A 22,093-nucleotide genomic window follows, 5' to 3' on the forward strand; every position below is an offset into this window, starting at 1 on the left:
CTCAGGGCGGCCTTGAACTCACAGCAATCCTCCTACCTCAGCCTCTCAAGTGCTGGGATCAAAGGTGTGTGCCACCACGCCCAGCTAAGGACAGGTTCATTCTTAGTTCCCTCTGGGTCACAAGCCTGGCTATGGAATGGAGAGAATTTATACCTTAACTCACTTACCCAACGACAGCCTGGTACGCACACTGACAGGGATTAGCACCTGGGAGCATAGAAACCAGGAGGGGATAACAAACTAAACGTGGGGTGAAGGAGGCTAAGAATGAATGTCAGGAGGTGAGCCTGAAGGACCTTGTGGTGACTGACCTGAGGGTCTAGTCCTCATGCCAATTTTACAGCCAAAAAGCCACGCCTGGCACCTCCGGGCACTCACACACAACTGCAATCTGCCGCAGTTAGCTGCGCTCCCCTGTCCCCTCTTTTTATCCTACTGTCCCCATTATCCTTCCACACTGTCAGATATTTGTCAGCCTTCCTGTGCCCAGCAGACAACTAAGGAGACTCAAAGGAATAAGGATCTAATAGCAAAATTCCAAGCAGGGTGAAAAGTAAATTGAGAGCCATGTGAGAGCAAGGGGCCCTACTCAAGACCCCCACCCTCCCTCCTCCCACTTTCTCCAGTACCTCCGATCAGCCACTCACATATCCCCCTAGCAACACTTGCCAACCAAGCCTCTCTGCTCCCGGCAAACGGCAAACGCCAGCATGACTGGACCTTTAAGTGAGGAAAACTGCTTCATCATGCAAAACCAGAAACTACCCGCCCCCCAACACGCACTCCAGCGCACTCTCCTTACAGTAAAACATGGTTAAAGGGACAGTGTCATCATTTCCCTAGTTCTGAGGGTGGGCTTGCAACCAGGGGCTGGGAATGAGACAAAAAGCAGAGTCCGGCGTGGTGGCGCATGCCTTTAATCCCAGCAGTAGGGAGGCAGAGGTAGAAGGATCGCTGATGAGGCCAGCCTGAGACTACATCGTGAATTCCAGGTCATCCTGGGCTAGAGTGAGACCCTAACCACCACCCCCCAAACAAAAAGAGACTGGTGACTGGTGAGGTCCTACTCAGCCATCTGTCTCTGTCCTAGGGATCCCAACAGAAAGAATAGCAGGGCAAACTGGGGATGTAGTGGTGCTTGACGCCAAGTGCCCGGTAGGTTAGCCTTGGAGAAGAGTCTACACTGACTCCCAGAAGGTGTCAGGGATTCTGGTCTTGTAGAGGGGTCCTTTCTGTTAACCTCTGGAAGAGGCTCACGTGGAGAACTTCACAGAAAGTAGGGAACTGGACAGGACACTCAGGGTTGGGTTCCCTAGATCACCGGTGGCCTGGTCAGATAGGTGACTTACCCACCCCCTCCTCAGTTCTCATCTGCATTGCACAGGGGTGGGGCTAGAAAGAGCTGGTGCCACTCCCTTCCTACACCTAAAAAAAAAAAGAAAAAGAAAAAAGAAACCAGAGTTAACCCTTGCCTCTCCAACAAGGAGGAAGATCTGTCCGCGGTGCTGAAGACTGAAGTGCCAGCACCTAAGACATTTGACTCGAGTCAGAAACAAGAAAGAGCCACATAAGAACGCAGGTCCCTCTTCTACCTTTGTCCTCAGTAGGGCTCGAGGGGGTGTGGAACTTTGGCCCTGAGAAAGCACCCCACTGCTTCCTTTGGAACATGAAAGTATGACATCTATCGCAGTGTGAACCCGTCTGCTGTGAGGATGGGGGTGAGATGACCTGTTCACACTGAGGAAACTGGGGGTGGGGTAGGGACAGGAACAAAGGTAGAGTCCCAAATTGCGGGGAAGCATGTGCCATACCCACTCAGTTCAAGTAGAGATTCTCCAAAGTCGAAGCTCCTGGGGCATGTGAGTTTTGTTTTGGCCCTGAAGCAAGACCCCCCAGTGTATACACAGCAAAGTCAAGGGTGGGAGGACACAATTTGTTCAAGGTCATGCATCCAACAAACCACAGAGCTGACCCCTGAGGGCAGAACCTGGCCTGGGAGTACTCAGTCCAGCGACTTGCTGCCTGCTCAGGGATCCTCTGCTTCTTCACCGAGAGTCCCCCTTCCTGGGGCCAGCTACAGTTTCTACTTCCAGTGGGGGGGGGCACTGTAGACTTTTTGTGTCTCCTTCCCATCTGGGCTCCCCTCTTTCTTCTGCAGTGTCTCGCATGCCCCCTTTCTGGGTAGCTTGGACATCATCCTCATCTCCGGGTCCCTCTGCCCCTATTCCGCAACCGGTGGCAGAGTTCCTTAATTAAGCCTTCTTGCACTGGCCTTTCTTTAACTATCAGAGGAGCACTGCGCTTTCGTCCAGGGGTCCGTTTAGCGTCCATTGTGGACCCTCTTCGCCCCCACTGAGGATCCCCTATAGGCTAGCTGCAGTCTCTGCACACACACACACCCCTTATTCCAAGGCCCACTCTATTAGGACACTTTGTGTAGCATTTCATGCAGGGGTCTTCTCATCCTGACGACTGTAGTCTCCCCAATCTCTTCAACATGAACTCACTCCTGCGTCCCCTATTCCCATCAGGTCTCCTGTCCCCTCTTTATTTCGGGTCCCCTCCTCCCTTATTCTGAACACACCAGCAGACGTCTTCAGATCTGCACCAGGAGGCCTGCACTCTCGTCCACTCTGGAAGTCCTCTCTTTCTTACCCTGACCTCGGGAGGCTCCTCTTGCCAATGCGACGGTTCCCCTTCACTCCTTGATTTCACCGCGCCCCGCCCCCCTCACTGCGGCTGGAGCCGGTCGGGGCCCGGGTGCGGTGCAGTGGGGGGGGGGGAGAGGAGGTGGAGGTGGAGAGGGCGGGGCCCTCCCCCCCCCCAACACACACACACACTGCCAAGGGGCTGGACCCGGCCTCGGGGCTGCGGCTATAAAAGAGCCCGTGTGTCCCGGAGCTGCCGCAGTGCCGCCCTCCCCGTGCCGGTTGTCCCCACGCCTCCCCGGCGGCGGCCCGCACCACCTTGCTTGCAAGCATGATGAGCTTCGGCGGCGGCGCGGATGCGCTGCTGGGCTCCCCGTTCGGCGCTCTGCTGCACGGCGGCGGCGGCGGCAGCATGCACTACGCGCTGTCCCGCAAGGGCGGCTCTCGCTCCGCGACCGGTTCTTCCAGCGGCTTCCACTCGTGGTCTCGGACGTCGGCGAGCACGGCGTCGGCGTCTCCCAGCCGCTACCGCGGGTCGGGCGCCGCCGCCGCCTCGAGCACCGACTCTCTGGAGACGCTGAGCAACGGGCCGGCGATGGAGGGCTGCGTGGTGGCGGCGCGCAGCGAGAAGGAGCAGCTGCAGGCGCTGAACGACCGCTTCGCGGGCTACATCGACAAGGTGCGGCAGCTGGAGGCGCACAACCGCAGCCTGGAGGGCGAGGCGGCCGCGCTGAGGCAGCAGCAGGCCGGCCGCGCCGCCATGGGCGAGCTGTACGAGCGCGAGGTGCGCGAGATGCGCGGCGCCGTGCTGCGCCTGGGCGCGGCGCGCGGGCAGCTGCGCCTGGAGCAGGAGCACCTGCTGGAGGACATCGCGCACGCGCGCCAGCGCCTCGACGACGAGGCCCGGATGCGCGAGGAGGCCGAGGCGGCCGCGCGCGCCCTCGCGCGCTTCGCCCAGGAGGCCGAGGCCGCGCGCGCCGAGCTGCAGAAGAAAGCGCAGGCCCTGCAGGACGAGTGCGGCTACCTGCGGCGTCACCACCGCGAGGAGGTCGGAGAGCTGCTGGGCCAGATCCAGGGCTGCGGGGCCGCGCAGGCGCAGGCGCAGGCCGAGGCGCGCGACGCCCTCAAGTGCGACGTGACGTCGGCGCTGCGGGAGATCCGCGCGCAGCTCGAAGGCCACGCGGTGCAGAGCACGCTGCAGTCCGAGGAGTGGTTCCGAGGTGCGCAGGCGCGCGGGGCGGGGGAGGGGGAGGAACCCCTTTGCAGACCAAGGCGGGTGTGGGGGGGTGTGTGGCTTGACGGCGGGGGGCGCGCTCTTAGGCATCCCTGGGCAAAGTGCATGTCACCTAAAAGTGTAGCAGTCTTGCTCCCGGCGCTCCTGTGGGACGTCCCCAGACCCTTGAGTTTTCCTTCAGTTACCGGCCTCGACAGGGTTGATGTCTTTCGACTTCATTTCTGGGGTCAGCCTCCTGTGCTCCACCCCAAGCTAGGCGTCCCTAGTTTAAGACGGGCCAACCCCAGTGGTGGTGCATGCCTTTGATCCCATCGCTCGGGAGGCAGAGGTACGGGGGATCTCCGTGAGTTCGAGGCCATCCTAAGACTACGTAGTGAATTGCAGGTCAGTCTAGGCTAGAGCGAGACCCCTACCTTGAAAAAAAATATAATAAACAATCAAACAGAAAAGACTGATCACCCTTAGGAGACAGACATCCAAGACATCCTAGTGTATACCTTCCCTTGCCAAGGAGACCCTTCTTCCTTTCCCCCACCCTGAAGGCGAGAGGGGCGTTTTTCTAACCCTTACCAGGCCCCTCCCCATTGCTCAAGGCAGTAATCTGCTTAGATGAAAGGGGCGAGGCGTTTGCGCATCCCTTCCGCCTAATATAGTATGTGCATCATAACCAATGGCGGCAGGTTCTCATCTTTAGAAAAGCTGTGGCCTCCCAAGCGCCCCCTTCTTTTCCAGTTCCCTGCAGCCCTGAGTCAGCTACTCTACAGTTGTCCTGAAGCTGTGCCGGGTAGTTGCACGGTGACCTTCACTATCTCTGACCCTCTCCGGTTTTCTTTCTTTCTTTCTTTCTTTCTTTCTTTCTTTCTTTCTTTCTTTCTTTCTTTCTTTCTTTCTTTCTTTCTGGAGGTTGAAAGAGTGTGGAGCAATTGGGCTTTCTCAAACTCTCTGGGGAACACAGACAACCTTCATTGATTTTGTTTTCTCTTTCCTTCTTTTTTTTTTTTTTTTCCTTTTTGCTTTGTTTTTCCAGGGGAAGGGTCTTGCTCTAGCTCAGGCTGACCTGGAATTCACTATGTAGTCTCAGGGTGACCTCGAACTCACAGCGGTCCTCCTCCCTCTGCCTCCCCAGTGCTGGGGTCAAAGGCTTGTGCCACCACGCCCTACTGCTCCAGTGATTTTCAAAGTTGCCTGTGATCCACGAGAGCTGAGAATCCTCACCTGGATGGTTTCTCAGTCGGCTAGCACAGCAGGGAAAGGCAGAGATGCCTGCTATTTGGATGCTTGGAACTTCCTCTTTCCTGTTCCATGCAGAGGCAGTCAGCTATCCCTTCCCCCATTTCTGCGGCAAGGTCCCTCCCAGAGGGACTCTTCTTGAGTTTGTCCTTCACCCACGAAGACCATCTCAGGACTTGTGACCCCACCGGCTGGTTTCTTTCTACTAAGACTCTGGGTGTAGCCACCAGAGGATTTGGGATGTTCCCTTCAGGAGATCTAGATGGAACTTCTGATCTCCTCTGGCTTCTACAAGGTCTTCTGAGAACCAGTATTCAGTTGCCTAGTGGTGTGTATGCCATTGGCTTTTCTGCAACAGAATGCTAAAACCAGATAGAGGAAGGGAAAGAGTACTGCCATACAGGACTTGGGTTTTCCAATGACCTTGAACTCTTTGCAGAAGCCTGCAAGGAAGGTACCATGGTGATCTGATTGCTCCCAGAGCTTTCATAGGTAGAGGTTACCTGCTTATTAAGTTGTTCTGCCACAAGATCCCAGACCCCAGCTCAGAGTTAAACATCATGGCTAGGTTTCACATCTGAACCCCCATTGTGCCACCTTCTTGCTAGGGAGCTAGCCCACGTATTGGGACCAGAAACGGATCTTCCCTTTCCATTGCAGGGTTTATGGATCAAGTTCTGGGAAACAGTCTGATCTAAAAGACGCTAGATTTGAATCCCGCTGTTTCCTAGGGTGGCCTTGAGCAACAGTCACGTGGCTGTCATAGGATAGGGCGAGTAAGCATCTTGGCACCCAGTAGGTCCTCAGCCCATGTGTATCACCTTCCAGATCCGGGCACTGAACCCAAGTCCAGGTGTGTCTAATCCTGTGCCCTGCTTCCTTTTCCACTCAGTGAGGCTGGACCGACTGTCGGAGGCAGCTAAGGTGAACACAGATGCTATGCGCACAGCGCAGGAGGAGATAAGTGAGTACCGGCGCCAGCTGCAGGCCAGGACCACAGAGCTGGAGGCCCTGAAGAGTACCAAGGATTCACTGGAGAGGCAGCGGTGTGAGCTAGAGGACCGCCACCAGGCTGACATTGCATCCTACCAGGTAGGCAGGGGAGGGGGATCAAGTCACTGCTCTTCTTCGAACGGACCGGACCGTGGTATTTAAGACCACGCTTCTCTGAGTCAGCCATGCTAATACTTTCTAGCTGTGTGACACCAGCACACAGCCTACATCCGCCTGTCTGCATTAGAAAAGTGGTGGCCTCCTAAGTCCCCTTTTTTAAAAAAATTTTTTTTTTGTTCATTTTTATTTATTTATTTGAGAATGACAGAGACAGAGAGAGTGAGAAACAGGCAGATAGAGAATGGGTGCGCCAGGGCTTCCAGCCACCGCAAATGAACTCCAGATGTGTGCACCCCCTTGTGCATCTGGCTAATGTGGGTTCTGGGGAATCAAGCCTCAAACCGGGGTTCTTAGGCTTCACAGGCAAGCGCTTAACTGCTAAGCCATCTCTCCAGCCCCTCTTTTTTTTTTTTTTTTAAGAATTATTTTTATTTATTTATTAGAGACAGACAGAAAGGGAGAGAGTGAGTGAGAATGGGCACGCCAGGGCCTTTAGCTGCCGCAGACAGACTCCAGACGCATGTACTGTCATGTGCATCTGGCTTAAGTGGGACATGGAGAATCAAACCTGGGTCCTTTGGCTTTGCAGGGAAGCTCCTTAACCGCTAAGCCATTTCTCCAGGCCCCAAGTCCCCTCTTTGTCTGGATCTTTTGGTTTACACAGCCATTCTCAGCTTCCCCTGGAACTGAGGACCAGGCACTAGCTGACGAGTGGCTCTTTGACCTTTATCCCCAGGAAGCCATTCAGCAGCTGGACAACGAGCTGAGGAACACAAAATGGGAGATGGCAGCCCAGCTCCGAGAGTACCAGGACCTGCTCAATGTCAAGATGGCTCTGGATATTGAGATTGCTGCCTACAGGTGAGCACCCCAAAAGCCTTGAGGGGGCAGAGGGCCCTTGTGCTCTGATGAGGCAGTAAGCCTTGGGTTTCAAGCCCCATTAAGTCAGCCTGCTTATTTTAGATTAGAAACAAAAGTTTCCTGGGATTTTTTTTTTTTTTTTTTTTGAGGTAGTATTTCGCTCTAGCCCAGGCTGACCTGGAATTCACTATGTAGTCTCAGGGTGGCCTCGAACTCACAGTGGTCTTCCTACCTTTGCTTCCCTACTTCTGGGATTAAAGGCATGCGCCACCAGGCCTAGTATGCCTGTTGTGTTTTTTTTTTTTTAATTGTAGTAAAATATCTAACATAAAATTTTCCCTTTAACCATCTTAAGTAAACAGTTCAGTGGTGTTAAGTACATTGGTATTATTGTGAAACCCTCACCCCTACATCTATCTCCAAAACTGTCCTCACCATCCAAAATGCAAACTCCAAACCCCTTAAGCAGTAACTCCCCATTCTCCCTTTCCTGGCAGCTATTCTCCTGACAGATAGAACTCTTGAAAATGACTTACTGCTAAAAGCTCTTTAACAGGGCTGTCGAAGATGGGTTAGTGGTTAAAAGCTCTTTCTATGCACTATCTCCCTGAAACAGCTGTCTGAGGTCAGGTCTCTGATCACCCTCTTTTTGTCAATGAGGAAACTGAGGCCTTCATTTCTGGGCATGGTGGCACACACCTTTAATCCTAGCACTTTGGAAGGCAGAGATAAGAGGATTGCTGTGTTTGAGGCCAGGCTGAGACTCTAAAGTGAATTCCAAGTCAGCCTTGGCTGGAGGAAGACCCTACCTTGAACCCCACCCCCTCAAAAAAGTTGGAATAACTTGACTAAGGTCATCACCTAGTGAGTAGATACACCAAGAGGATAAACAGGCACCATTACTTAGTTCTAGAGGATAATAAGAAGTGACAGGAACAAATTAAAATGGCAATTTTGAAGCCTTCTTAAATTATATTTACTTATTTATTTATTTTGTCTTTTCAAGGTAGGGTCTCACTCTAGCTCAGGATAACCTGGACTTCACTGTGTAGTCTCAGGATGGCTTCAAACTCATGGTAATCCTCCGATCTCCGCCTCCTGAATGCTGAGATTAAAGGCATGTGCCACCACACCCGGCTTTGAAGTCTCTTAAAAGTAAATGTATAGGGACTGGAGAGATGGCTTAGTGGTTAAGGCACTTGCCTGTGCAGCGTGAGGACCCAGGTTCAATTCTTCAATACCCATGTAAGCCAAATGTACAAGGTGACACATGCTTGTTTGTAGTGGCTGGAGGCCCTGATGTGCCCATTATCTCTCTCTCTCTCCTCTCCCTCTCTCTCAAATAATGAAAATAAAAATTTAAAAAATAAGAAAAAAGTAAATGTATAATTATTTATTCCCAGCTTTCTCCTTTTTTATTGATTAATTTTTAATATTTTAATTTTACTTATTTATTTGAGAAAGAAAGGGGGGAGAGAGAGAGAAAGAGAGAGAGAGAAGCAGAGAGAGAGAATGGGCACATCAGGGCCTCCAGCCACTGCAAACGAACTCCAGATGCATGTGCCATTTTGTACATCTAGCTTACGTGGGTCCTGTGAGTTGAACCTAGGTCCTTTGCCTTTGCAGGCAAGTGCCTTAACCACTAAGCCATCTTTCCAGCCCTAATTTATATTTTTTATTAGAAAATTCCATAATTGTAGACAATAACCCATGGTAATTCCCTCCTTCTCCCCACTTTCCCCTTTGAACTCTACTCTCCATCATATCCCCTTCCCTTCTCAATCATTCTCTCTTTTATTTTGATGTCATCATCTTTTCCTGCTATTATAATGGTCTTGTGTAGGTAGTGGTCAGGCACTGTGAGGTCATGGATATCCAGGTCATTTTGTGTCTGGAGGGAGCATGTTGTAAGGAGTCTTACCCTTCCTTTGGCTCTTACCTTCTTTCCGCCACCTCTTCCACAATGGATCCTGAGACATGGAATGTGTGATTGAGATATTTTAGTGCTGAGCACTCCTGTCACTTCTTCCCAGCACCATGATGCCTTCTGAGTCATCCCAAGGTCAAAGCCATCTGAAAAGAGATTTTCTACCAAAAGTGAGAGTAGCATTAATATATGGGTGTGAACATTAAGAAAAGTGCTTACTAGGCAGTTTGATGAGCATAGTATATACATTTAGCCAGACAGCAGCAGATGTTACACCCCTAGGGCTCATGACAACCTCTGCTTTAGGTTTTCAGTGTCAGGGATGTATTCCCTCCCATGGAGCAGGCCTCCAGTCAAATTAGAGGGCAGTTGGTTTCCCTCATAACAGACATACCACTGTTGCACCTGTTGGCTCATTTGGCCTGACTGGCCAAATTTAAGGTTTGTAGTGTCCATGGTTCACTTATGGTGATTTCTCTCTCTCTTGCATTGAACTGCATGCCCCAGCTTTCTCTTTTCTTTCATTTAGTCCTGGGCAGGTGATCAAACCAGAGCCTCAGGCAGTCTAGACAAGTATGTTACAACTAATGAACACCCCTGATGCTCTTGAACAATGTTTTGGGTGAGGCACAGTAAATGTGACTTCTGTGAATGTAAGCCTTCTTCAGGGAGGAACAAAGTTTCCTTTCACAAGCAGCAGCATTAGCTATGTTCAGCAAGAGCAGCCCCAAGGGGATATGGCTTTCTGGGTGGTCACTGGGACAGTTTGCTAAGTACCTTTCTCCATTCTCAAAGTGTCTACTGCTGAGGCTGTTGACTCAGTGGTCCAGCATGTGCTCAGCATGCTTCAGTCCCCAGCACCTGAATGAATAAAGAAGTTGAAAGTACCTACAAATTGTAAAAAAGAAGAGGGGAAATAGCCAGGTGTGGTGGCATATGCCTTTTATCCAAGCACTCTGGAGGCTGAGGTAGGAGGATTGCTGTGAGCTGTGAGTTTGAGGCCAGCCTAAGACTACAGAGTGAGTTCCAGGTCATCCTGGACTAGAGTGAGACCCTACCTTGAGAAAACAACAAAAAAGAGTGTGTATGTTGGGGGAGGGTTGTAAAGGAAAAGAAATGAACTACCTACCATATTCATTCACACTCCTTCATTCACCAAAGTACCTGTCACTAGATTCATGGAGCTTCAGAAAAATCTAGAAGACCAGAAACCTCCAGATATGCTGTGAGTTAACAGTAATGTTCCTTATCTGTACTGCAGAAAACTCCTGGAAGGTGAAGAATGCCGGATTGGCTTTGGCCCAAGCCCTTTCTCTCTTCCAGAGGGGCTCCCGAAAATCCCCGCCACATCCACTCATATCAGAGTCAAAAGTGAAGAGAAGATCAAGGTGGTCGAAAAATCAGAGAAGGAAACTGTGATTGTGGAGGAGCAGACAGAAGAGATCCAAGTGACTGAAGAAGTGACTGAAGAAGAGGAGAAAGAGAGCAAAGAGGAGGAAGGAGGAGAAGAGGAGGCAGAAGAGGGAGGAGAAGAAGCAGCATCTCCGCCAGCAGAAGCAGCCACATCTCCAGAAAAGGAAGCCAAGTCCCCAGAGAAAGAGGAGGTCAAGTCACCAGCTGAGATCAAGTCTCCAGAGAAGGCCAAGTCCCCTGTGAAGGAAGAGGCCAAGTCACCAGCTGAGGTGAAGTCACCAGCTGGGACCAAGTCACCAGCTGAGACCAAATCCCCACCCACTGAAGCGAAGTCACCTGCTGAGGCCAAGTCACCTGCTGAGGCCAAGTCACCTGCTGAGGCCAAATCTCCACCCACTGAAACAAAGTCACCTGCTGAGGCCAAGTCACCAGCTGAGGCCAAGTCACCAGCCGAGGCCAAGTCACCACCTGCTGAAACAAAGTCACCAGCTGAGGCCAAGTCACCAGCTGAGGCCAAATCACCACCTGCTGAAACAAAGTCACCAGCTGAGGCCAAGTCACCGGCTGAGGTGAAGTCACCAGCTGAGGCCAAGTCACCAGCCGAGGCCAAGTCACCACCGGCTGAAGCAAAGTCACCAACTGATGCCAAGTCTCCAGAGAAGGCCAAGTCACCAATTGAGGTGAAGTCACCAGCTGAAGCGAAGTCTCCAGAGAAGGCCAAGTCCCCGGAGAAGGAAGAGGCAAAATCACCCATTGAGGTCAAGTCCCCGGAGAAGGCTAAACCCCCCGTGAAGGAAGAGGTCAAGTCTCCCGCTGAGGTGAAGTCCCCGGAGAAGGCCAAGACCCTAGATGTGAAGTCTCCGGAAGCCAAGACTCCAGTGAAGGATGGAGCAAAGTCTCCTGCAGACATCAAATCCCCTGAGAAGGCCAAAAGCCCTGCCAAGGAGGAGGTGGCCAAGTCCCCAGAGAAGGTCAGATCCCCCGAGAAGGAGGTCCCCAAAAAGGAAGAGGCGAAGCCCCCCGTGAAGGAGGAGGTGAAAGCCAAAGAGCCCCCAAGGAAGGTGGAGGAAGAGAAAGCCCCAGCCACACCGAAAACAGAGGAGAAGAAGGAGGGCAGGAAAGATGAGGCCCCAAAGCCTGAGGTGGCAGAGAAGAAGGAAGGTGCTGCAGAAAAGCCCAAGGAGTCCGAAGTGGAAGCCAAGAAGGAAGAGGCCGGAGATAAGAAGCAAGCTGCGGCTCCGGGGAAGGAAGCCCCAGCCAAGGCAGCAGTGAAGGAGGAGGCCAAGCCCAAAGAGAAGACGGAGGCGGCCAAGACGGAACCACCCAGCAAACCAGCAGAGAAGGAGCCGGAAAAGCCAAAGAAAGAAGAGACGCCAGCGGCACCGGAGAAGAAAGACGCCAAGAAACCCGAGGAGAAACCCAAAGCGGAGGCCAAGGCCAAAGAGGATGACAAGGGCCTTTCCAAGGAGCCCAGCAAACCCAAGACAGAAAAGGCTGAAAAATCCTCCAGCACAGACCAAAAAGACAGCCGGCCTCCAGAGAAGGCCACAGAGGACAAGGCCACCAAGGGGGAGAAGTAAGGCAGGGACAAGGGAACATCCAGAGCAGCCAAAGAAACTCAGGAGGGTCCCAGAAGTCAAGGGCCAGTGTAACAAAGTCTCCTCTCCCCCACCCTTCCTTTTCTTTCTGTAAGAAGAAACTCTGCGTAGACCTCGATGGATTCGCCTTCACCAGACAGGAGTTTCTGTTAGCAATATGTTAGCAAGAGAGGGCACTCCTCAGCCCCCCTCCCCCTCCACACCCTCCCCAGGCGATGGAAATTATGTTATGATAGCTTACATAGCTGAGTGTGATGTATGCTGAATGCCACACGTAAAACACTTGACAACAAATCTGCCCCCTCCTTTCCAAATAAGTGCATTTATTTCCTGTATGTACAACCGACAGACGACCACAATAATGAATGAGCAGTTAGAAATGCATTATGCTTGAGATGTCTTAACCTATTCCTGAATGCCTTCTGTTTTCCAAAGGAGTGATCAAGCCCTTGCCCTGTGCTCTATCCTGGAAGAGCTGCAGCAGGTAGGGCAGGGCACTGGCCCATGAATCATGCCAGGGCTCACTTTCCACTGGAGTCCACTTTCAATTGCTTCTGTGCAATAAAACCAAGTGCTTCTGAAATAAGTGTGTGGCTACTGTTTGTTCTCTTCCCCTGGGAAGGCTTAGGGCAGGGGTGGTGTGGGCAGGGGGTGGGGCCTCTAGATGTCATACTCGAAGCTGCACAGAGCCAAGCAAACATCAGGGTTTTCTGTGGGTCTCTGTATTAGCTGCACATTCTGGGTACATACTAGGTGCTAGCCAATATACAAGGTGCTTTATTATTTTTTTTTAGTGAGAGAGAATGAGCATGCCAGGACCTCTAGCCACTGCAAACGACCTGCAAACACGAACCACCATGAGCATCTTGCTTACATGGGTTCTGCGGAAGTGAACCTGCGTCCTTAGGCTTCCCAAGCAAGTACCTTAACCACTAAGCAATCTCTCCAGCCCCTTTATTTTTATGGTCTATGGACTGGTGACCTGAGGCATTGTTTCTTAGGATGGTCCATGGACCACCTACATCAATGTCACTCAGGAGCCTTCTAAAGTGGCAAACTCCTAGATTCTGCATCACGAGCTAAGAGGAAGGTCTGGGAAAGTGCGTGTTGTACTAAATCTCAGTTGAACTTTGTTCTTGCTGTTCAAGATAAGGTCTCACTCTAGCCCAGGCTGACCTGGAATTCACTATGTGATCTCAGGCTGGCCTCAAATTCACAGCAGTCCTCCTACCTCTGCCTCTCAAGTGCTGGGGTTAAAGGCGTGCACCACCACAACCAACCACTGATGTTTGGAATGGGAGAACTGCAGGAGCATGCTGAACGGTCCCGGGGATCTGCATGCTAAATGGGAGGAACCTTAGGCATAAGATGACAAGTGTAGCAAATTCACTTGTGAAGATTAGAGTGAACACATTATTAGGAACAATTTATTTCATTATTGTTGTTTTGGTTTTTCAAGGTAGGGTCTTGCTGTAGCCCAGACTGACCTAGAATTCATCATGTAGTCTCAGGGTGGTCTCCAATTCACAGTAATCCTCCTACCTCTGCCTCCTGAGTGCTGGGATTAAAGGCACGTGCCACCACTCCCGGCTTCTCTGTCTATTTCTTTCTGCTTGCAAATAAATAAATAAATAAAATATATATATATATATTAAAAAGAGAGAAAGAAAGAAGGGTTGGAGAGACGATTTAGCAGTTAAGGCACTCGCCTGCGAAGCCACAGGGCCCAGATTCAATTCCCCAGGACCCACATAAGCCAGATGCACAAGGTGGTGCATGGAGTTCTTTGCAGTGGCTGGAGGCCCTGGTGTATCCATTCTCTCTCTCTCTCTCTGCCTCTTTCTCTCTCAAATAAATTAATTTTAAAAATAGAGAGCCATATCTGGTGGCACATGCTTTAAACAACAACAATAAAAGAGCTGGGCATGGTGGCACATACCTTTAATAACAGCACTCAGGAGGCAGAGGTAGGAGGATTGCCATGAGTTTGAGGCCACCCTGAGACTACATAGTGAATTCCAGGTCAGCCTGGGCTAAAGTGAAACCCTACCTTGAAAAACCAAACAAACAAGAAATAAGTATTTTTATTGCTGGGTATGGTAGCACACACCTTTTAACCCAGCACTCAGGAAGTAGAGGTAGGAGTATCACTGTGAGTTCAAGGCCAACCTGGGACTACACAGAGTTCCAGGTCAACCTGGGCTAGAGTTAGACCCTACCTTGAAACAAATATATATTTATTTACTTGCAAGCAGAGATAGGGTGGGGAGGTGGGAGAATGGGCACAACAGGACCTCTTGCTGTTGCATATATACTCCAGGTGCATGAGCCACTTTGTTCAACTTGCGTTATATGAGTGCTGAGGAACCAAACCTGGCTTGTCAGGCTTTACAAGCTAGCACCTTTAACTGCTAAGCAATCCCAGTCCTTGTTTTATGGTTTTTGTTTTTTGGGTTTTGTTTGGGGAGGGAGAGAAATAGGGAGAGAGAGAAAAAGAGAAAGAATATGAGAACGGGCACACCAGGGCCTTTTACCAATGCAAACAAACTCCAGATAAATGTGCCACTTTGTGTATCTGGCTTTACCTGAATACTGTGTAATCAAACCTTGAGTCATCAGGCTTTGTAAGCAAGTACCTTTAACTGTTGAACCATCTCTCCAGCCCCAACTATGGAGACTCTTGAAGCTGGACTGAATTCATTTTGAATTATGAGATGACCTTGAGCCGTGGTGGTCCAACAGTGGAAAGATGTGGTTTGAATATGAAGTGCAGGCTCCTGTCTTGAATGCTTATTTCCCAAGTACTGGTATTGTCTGAGAGGCTATGGAGCCTTCAGATCAGGCCTAGCTGGCAGAAGTAGGTCACTAGGTGTCCCAGCCAGCAGGGACTTCAACAAAGACACAAGGGGAAATTAACCTGAATGAGAAAAGGCAAACAGACACAAGAAGGAGACCATGCTAGATGTTTGTCAAGGCCTCGGAGTCTTTATTTTTTACACAGTTGTTATATAGGGGAAGAAAAAGGGGGGAATAAGCTGGTTGACGTGATTTAGGGCTTTGGAATTGTCAGGAAACCTAGAGGGGATGTAATTAGGTGTTCATCTCATCTTGCCTCAATGGCTTCACATCCTGACCATAAACTGGCCTTTTGCAAAAGATAAGATTCTGTAAGCAGTCTGCTGACCAACCTTCCAGAAGTACCTAACAGAAAGCTGGATGGACCAGCTTTCTGAGTAATGAGTCAGCTTATGAGCAGGCCCAGGCAAAATGGAGAGGCTTTTGCTCTATGGCTCCTGACAACTAGGGGCAGACCCTTAGAGGTTATATACAGTCCAGCCCTGGTTCTGGCTTATTCTCTGCTTCCTGGTCCACCATGATATGAGCAGCCTATCCCGCACACTCTCACTACCATGATGGGTTGAAATTGTCTAACTCTGTGAGCCAAAATAAATATTTTCTCTCAACTTATTTCTGTCAGGTAGTAGAGTCACAGAAATGATAAAGTAACAAAACACTTCATGCCTCTTATCAAGGGGCCTCACAATCACTGCGCCCCTGGGAACCTGTGGCATATCATGGGATGGGACACCCCGGGAACAGATTGAGGAAGATGTAGATTCTGCAAGCACTTTCTATGGCTCTGGGGAAGTCACGTAGCCCATTCTTAAAGTCTCAACTGGGAAGCAGAAGGGATGTCACATTTGGCAAATGCACATGTGATTTCTGGGTCAAGAGGTCACTGAGATAGATGCTCAGCTCACTAAAGTGTGCATGACTGGGCAGGAAAGAGATCAGTGGCCCCTAGATTAATTATTGTCTAAAGGATTAAAATTTTTCCATCACTACAGATACTGAAAGCCTTTCCACTGAATGGCTTCTTCATATATCCATACAAGTACATACACACATGGGCACAGTTTGCCATGTGTATTAGTCAGGGTTCTCTAGACAAACAGAACCAACAGAATGAACTGTATTAAAAGAGAATTTATTGGATAAGTTTATGACAGTCCAACAATAGCAGATTACAGGCCTGAAAGTCAAGGAACCCAGTAGCTGCTCAGTCCATGAGGCTGGATGCCTCAGCAGTTCTAATCCAGCACTGAAGGCCTGGAGGCTTCCTGGAGAAATGTTGCTCTTCAGTCCGCACTGGTCTTCGGTCCACGCTGGAAAGCAGCATGGGCAGCCAGGTGGGAGGGGAAGAGAATACCTGTCTTCCCAGAGCTTCTTTTGATAAAGCCCCCTTGGGAGAGGGGACACCCACTCCAGGGGAAGGGATCACCCTGGGGAAAGGATTCCTCCTTTAGTAATCCTGGAAGCAACCTCAGAGACCCACTTATGAGGCATGTCTGTGGATTCCTAAACAGATCAAGTTGACCCAAACTTAACCATCACATCATGTGTCATTCACACTGCCACCTGCTCATCCACGCACACAGCCACGTATGTGAACACTAAGTCCTGAAATAAACATCTGTATATAGGCCAGCTCGCGTCCTCCAGGTGTGTAACCACTGTCGGTAAAGGCCGCGGCTACCCTAAAAGGTAAGGGAAGAGGGCTGGAGAGATGGCTTAACGGTTAAGTGCTTGCCTGTGAAGCCTAAGGACCCCAGTTCGAGGCTCAATTCCCCAGGACCCACGTTAGTCAGATGCACAAGGGGGTGAACATGTCTGGAGTTTGTTTGCAGTGGCTAGAGGCCCTGGTGTGCCCATTCTCTCTATTTGCCTCTTCCTCTCTGTCTGTCGCTCTCAAATAAATAAAAATTTAAAAAAATTTTTTTTAAAGGTAGGGGAAGAAACTGGCCTAACAAATTTGCTTTGGGCCAATGTGAACTTTAACACATGGGAAGAAGAAATGATGTTTTTCAATAGCTAAGCATGGAAAAAGTAACTAAACAAATAATAAACTAAAACATTGAGGTCATTCAGAAAAAGCAACACTTTCCTCAGCACAGACGGTTTGCCGTGAGTCTGGGGGTTCTGGGCTTCCCGTATGGAAGGTCAGGGTAAGAGGGGAGAGGAGCCAACTCACTTCTAGAAGTTTCACCTCCTGTCCGCAGCTGTGCAGCAGCTCCAGGGTCGCAGGAAGAGGAGCAAGGTGCACTGGCATGAGAGCAGGTAGCTGCGCAGGTCCCGCAGGGTGGCTGCTTGCCTCTGTATCAGTTCCCGCTTCTCCATATCTATGGGCTTGCTGAGCACCAGTCCATTCCAGCTCTTCACTGGCTGGCAGAAAAAAAGTCAGCCAAGCCGGGCGTGGTGGCGCATGCCTTTAATCCCAGCACTCGGGAGGCAGAGGTAGGAGGATCACTGTGAGTTCGAGGCCACCCTGAAGCTACATAGTGAATTCCAGATCAGCCTGGGCTTGAGGGAGACCCTATCTTGAAAAACCAGAAAAATAAAAGTAAGCCAGTTGGCACCATTGCGAGAACAGGGCATCCAGCCCATTGCACTGCACCAGGGCATCTTCAAACTGCTGGAGCATGGCAGACAGGGATGAGCTCCTCCTGAACCGCGAAGTAGTCATGCAAGCTCCAGCCTCATTCCGTCCTCTTCTCCCTCGAGGTCCGCATGTCATCTTCAAACTTGCAGAGAGTTTTGGTAAAAGACATGAGCAACGGTGTCCTGAGCTTGGGTAGGAAGGCATTCCAAGATTCCTGAGTTCGAGAAGAGTCCTTTGGGGGGGTGGTGCCGAGAGCACAACACACCTGAGCTGCCAAGACAGCAAATGAACCGGCTCCAAGAGGCAGCTACTCCACACATCCACCAAAGAGATCAGGTGCACACTGCCACTGTTAATTACAAAAGTCATTTTTTAAAATATTTTTTTTGCGATTTTTATTTATTTATTTGAGAACAACAGACAGAGAAAGAAGCAGAGAGAGAGAGAATGGACGCGTCATGGCCTCCAGCCACTGCAAACAAACTCAAGACATGTGCGCCCCCTTGTGCATATGGGTCCTGGGAAGTTGAGCCTCGAACTGCTGGGGTCCTTCGTCTTCACAGGTAAGCGCTTAACTGCTAAGCCATCTCTCCAGCCCAGTCATTTCTTATTTTGTCCACAATAGAAGTTCAGGGAAGAATGTTGGGTTTAAAATTTTTTTTTCTTGGCATCATTTTCAAGTACCACTGTGAGCCAGTCCACAGAGCTATGAGCTTTCAGAACATTCTGCCACTTGGTGAGGTCGTCTGTCACCATAGCTTTGGACACTTCGGTATCACAGCACTCCGTCCAGTAGATGTGAAGGAAGGGAAGGTGAGCAGAGGTTTGTTTCTTTCTTTGGGCCGCAGCTCCTCTTTGCACTGAACAAAGTTTGATTCTAGGTGAATCATCTTTGGAGCCCCATCATAGGACCTTCTTCATTCCATCAGTTCCAAAGAAGCTGCTGGGGAAGTGTTGGATAAACAGAGGTAAATAAATTCTGATCTCCAGCGCAGGTGACGATGGGCTCGTTCTCCATGGTGTAGATTACCGGCGGCAGTGGCTCCTCTGGGGTGTCCATGGGCGCCTGGCATCACCCCCAAAGCCCACCCCCCCACCCTGGCCACATGGCATGGGTACCCGAGGCTGAGCCTGGGGCCAGCCAAGCCCGTGTCTCCACGCCACCACCCTGGGCAGCTCCCCTGCCCCCTTGTTTTTTTTTTGAGGTGGGTCTTGCTCTAGTCCAGGCTGATCTGGAATTCACTCTGTAGACTCAGGGTGGCCTTGAACTCTGCCTCCCGAGTGCTGGGATTAAAGGCCTGTGCTACCATGCCTGGATCGTATTTGTTGTTGTTAAGAATCGGGCTCCCTTAAAAAATTTATATATAGTGGTGGTTTGATTCAGGTGTTCCCCATAAACAGGTGTTCTGACTGCTAGGTTCCCAGCTGATAGAGATTTGGGAATTAAAGAATGCCTCCTGGAGGCAGTGTATTGTTAGGGGCAGGCTTATGAGTGGTATAGCCAGTTTCCCCCTTGCCAGTATTTGACACACTCTCCTGTTGCTATTGTCCACCTTATGTTGGCCAGAGGGTGATGTCCACCCTCTGCTGATGTCGTCATTTTCCCCTGTCATTATGGAGCTTCCCCCTCAAGGTTGTAAGCCAAAATAAACCTCTTTTTCCCCACAAGCTGCTCTTGGTTGGGTGATTTCTACCAGCAATGTGAACCTGACTGCAATATCTCTAGCTCTAGCTCTATCTATATATATGTAGATAGATAGATAGATAGATAGATAGATAGATAGATAGATAGATAGATTAGTAGAAGGGAGTTTTTTGTTCTTTTTAAGGTAGTCTCTCTCTCTAGCCCAGGCTGACCTGGAATTCACTACATAGTCTCAGGCTGGCCTTGAGTTCATAATGATCTTCCTATCTCAGCCTGCTGGGATTAACCACCACCACATCTGGCCCAGCTCTGTCCATTGCAACCAGACTAAAGAGACAGTTATTGGCTTGAAACCAAATGAGCAAGTGTCCCTCTACCCCAACTCCTCAGGCCACATGTCACCTTTGGCCATCCATTCTCCATCTGTCAAAAGATCTAATTTTTTAAAAAGAACATATTTTATTTATTTATTTATTTGAGAGAGAAGGGGGTGGGGTTGTACCAGGGCTTCTAGCCACTGTAAACAAACTCCAGATGCATGGACCTCCTTGTGGATCTGGCTTACATGGGTCCTGGGGAATCGAACTAGTGTCCTTTGGCTTTGCAGGCAACTGTCTTAACTGCTTAGCCATCTTCTCCAGCCCTATGTTTGTTTTTCAACCAAAAGAAATAAAAGGTAAATTGGACTTCATGAAGATGTAAAAGTTTAGTGCACAAATTGTTTTGTTAATAAATTAAAAAGACCTATAGAATAAGAGAAAATCTTTTCAAGTCATACATATATCAAATAAACTCTAGCATTCAGAATATTTAAAGAACACTGATGACTCAAAAACAAAAGAACACGGGCGGGGGGCGGGGAATCAGGTGGGTAGTTCACACCTGTAATCCTAGTACTTGGGAAGCGGAGGCCAGAGGATTGCTAAGAGTTTGAGGCCAGCCTGGGACTACAGTTGAGTTCTAGATCAAACTGGACTAGAGCGAGACCCTACCTCGAAAAAAACAAAACAAAACAAATGAAACCTCCCAAAAGTGAATATATATATTTGCATAAAATTTTAATTTGCTATGAGTTCAAGGCCAGCCTGAGGCTACAGAGTGAGTTCCAGGTCAACCTGGGCTAGTGAGAGACCCTGCCTCCAAAAAAAAAAAAAAAAAAAAAAGGATAAACCAGATGTAGTGGCACACACCCTTAATCCCAGCACTTGGGAGGTAGAAGTAGGAGGAACGGTGAGATTGAGGCCAGCCTGGGACAACATAATGAATTCCAGGTCAGCTTGAGCTACAGCAAGACCCTACCTTGAAAAAAATCACCCCCCTAAAAAACCAGAATATTTATTATGCTGTAGAGATGGCTCAGCAGTTAAGCACTTGTTTGCATAACTTGATGTCCTGGTTTCAATTCCTCAGTAACCATATAAAGCCAGATGTACAAAGTGGTCCTGGCATACCCATTTTCTGGCTCTATCAGATGAAAATAAAGTATATGCATCACAAAATTTACTGTTAATGGCATTTTAGTACATTCACAACCAGTATGCAACCATCACCAGCAGATTGGTTCCTAAACATTTTCATCACCCCAGACAGAAACCCCATGCCCACTAGCAGCCATGTCCATTCTCCCTCTCCCAGCTGCTTAAGACCACACATTCATCTGCTTTGTATGTCTATGATTTTTCCCTATTCTTGACATTTCTATAATGACATATGACCTTTTAATGCCTGTCTTCTTTCTTGGAATAGTCATTTTGTTTCTTTGTTGTTGTTGTTGTTTTTGAGGTAGGGTCTCACTCTAGCCTAGGCTGACCTGGAATTCACTATGTAGTCTCAGGGCATCCTTGAACTCATGACCATTCTCCTACCTCAGCCTCCCATGTTCTGGGATTAAAGGCATGCACAACCATGCCCATCTTAAATCAACCTTCTAATATGCATTATTAATTCATCTAAGAGATACTTAGTTAGCTCTTATTATATACTAACCTTGTAGAAGGTCCTAGGTTTTAGAACCTGTGGTAATGTCACCATAAGTGGCATAAAGGACTTTGCAGGTATGGTTAGGTTAGATTAGGGTCTCAAAATGAGGAGATTGTCCTAGATTAATTATCTAGTTGGGCCCAATGCTATCAGAAGAGCCCTTGCAAAGAGGAAGCCACATGATCAGAGTTAGAACAGGTGATGATGGTCACAAAAATTAGAGAGAGGTACTTCAAAATGGAGAGGCCAAGATCAACAGGAGACCTCTAGAAATGAAGAAAGCAAGGAAGACACCCTTGGAGCTTCTAGAAGGAATCAGCCATACCTAGAGCTTGATATTAGCCCAGTGAATCTAACTTTAAAGTTATGGTCCCCAGAACTGTAAACGAATAATCTGTGCTAGGTCACCAAATAGGCTATGTACACTACCTTGAAAAACCAAAGAGAAAGAGAGAGGTGGGGGGGGGGTAAAGAATGGGTGTGCCAGGGTCTCTAGCTGCTGCAAACTCCAGATGCATGTACCACATTGTGCCTCTGGCTTACAGGGATCATGGGAAATTAAACTTGGGTCCTTAAGCTTTGAAGGCAAGTACCCTAACTGCTAAGCCATCTCTCTAGCCCAGTAAACAATTTCTAATTCAAATAAGTATGGGAAGAGCAATGAAGCAGGACACCCACCATTCCACTCCAATCACATGCACACAGGGCAGCGTGGTCACATAACCCCCCACACACACACACACGACAAGAAGATAAAAGAGATACAAATGCAACCTGGAATATGGAGGGCAGCTTTAAAAAAGTGAAGATGGACTGCAGGCACAGCTCAGGGTTAAGAGCTTGTCTAGCATGGGCAAGGTGCTGGATTCTATCCCCAGCACCACAATAAATGAAAAGGCAAAGGGCTGGAGAGATGGCTTAGTGGTTATGGTGCTTGCCTGCAAAGCCTAAGGACCCAGGTTCAATTACCCAGGACCCACATAAGCCAGATGCACAAGGTGGCA

General features: G+C 49.4%; 1 protein-coding gene across 1 annotated transcript; it reads left to right on the plus strand.

The window, feature by feature from the left end:
- The first annotated feature begins 2,979 nt into the window (after positions 1-2,979).
- Positions 2,980-12,607, plus strand: Nefh (neurofilament heavy chain). The gene is made up of 4 exons (XM_004664046.2): positions 2,980-3,868; positions 6,005-6,204; positions 6,962-7,086; positions 10,275-12,607. The coding sequence occupies exons 1-4, from the start codon at positions 2,980-2,982 to the stop codon at positions 12,004-12,006; spliced, it is 2,946 nt and encodes a 981-aa protein (XP_004664103.2). The 3' UTR covers positions 12,007-12,607.
- The last annotated feature ends 9,486 nt before the right edge of the window (positions 12,608-22,093 follow it).

The sequence above is a fragment of the Jaculus jaculus genome, chromosome 13 (assembly GCF_020740685.1).
Source record: "Jaculus jaculus isolate mJacJac1 chromosome 13, mJacJac1.mat.Y.cur, whole genome shotgun sequence".
Lineage (NCBI taxonomy): Eukaryota > Metazoa > Chordata > Mammalia > Rodentia > Dipodidae > Jaculus > Jaculus jaculus.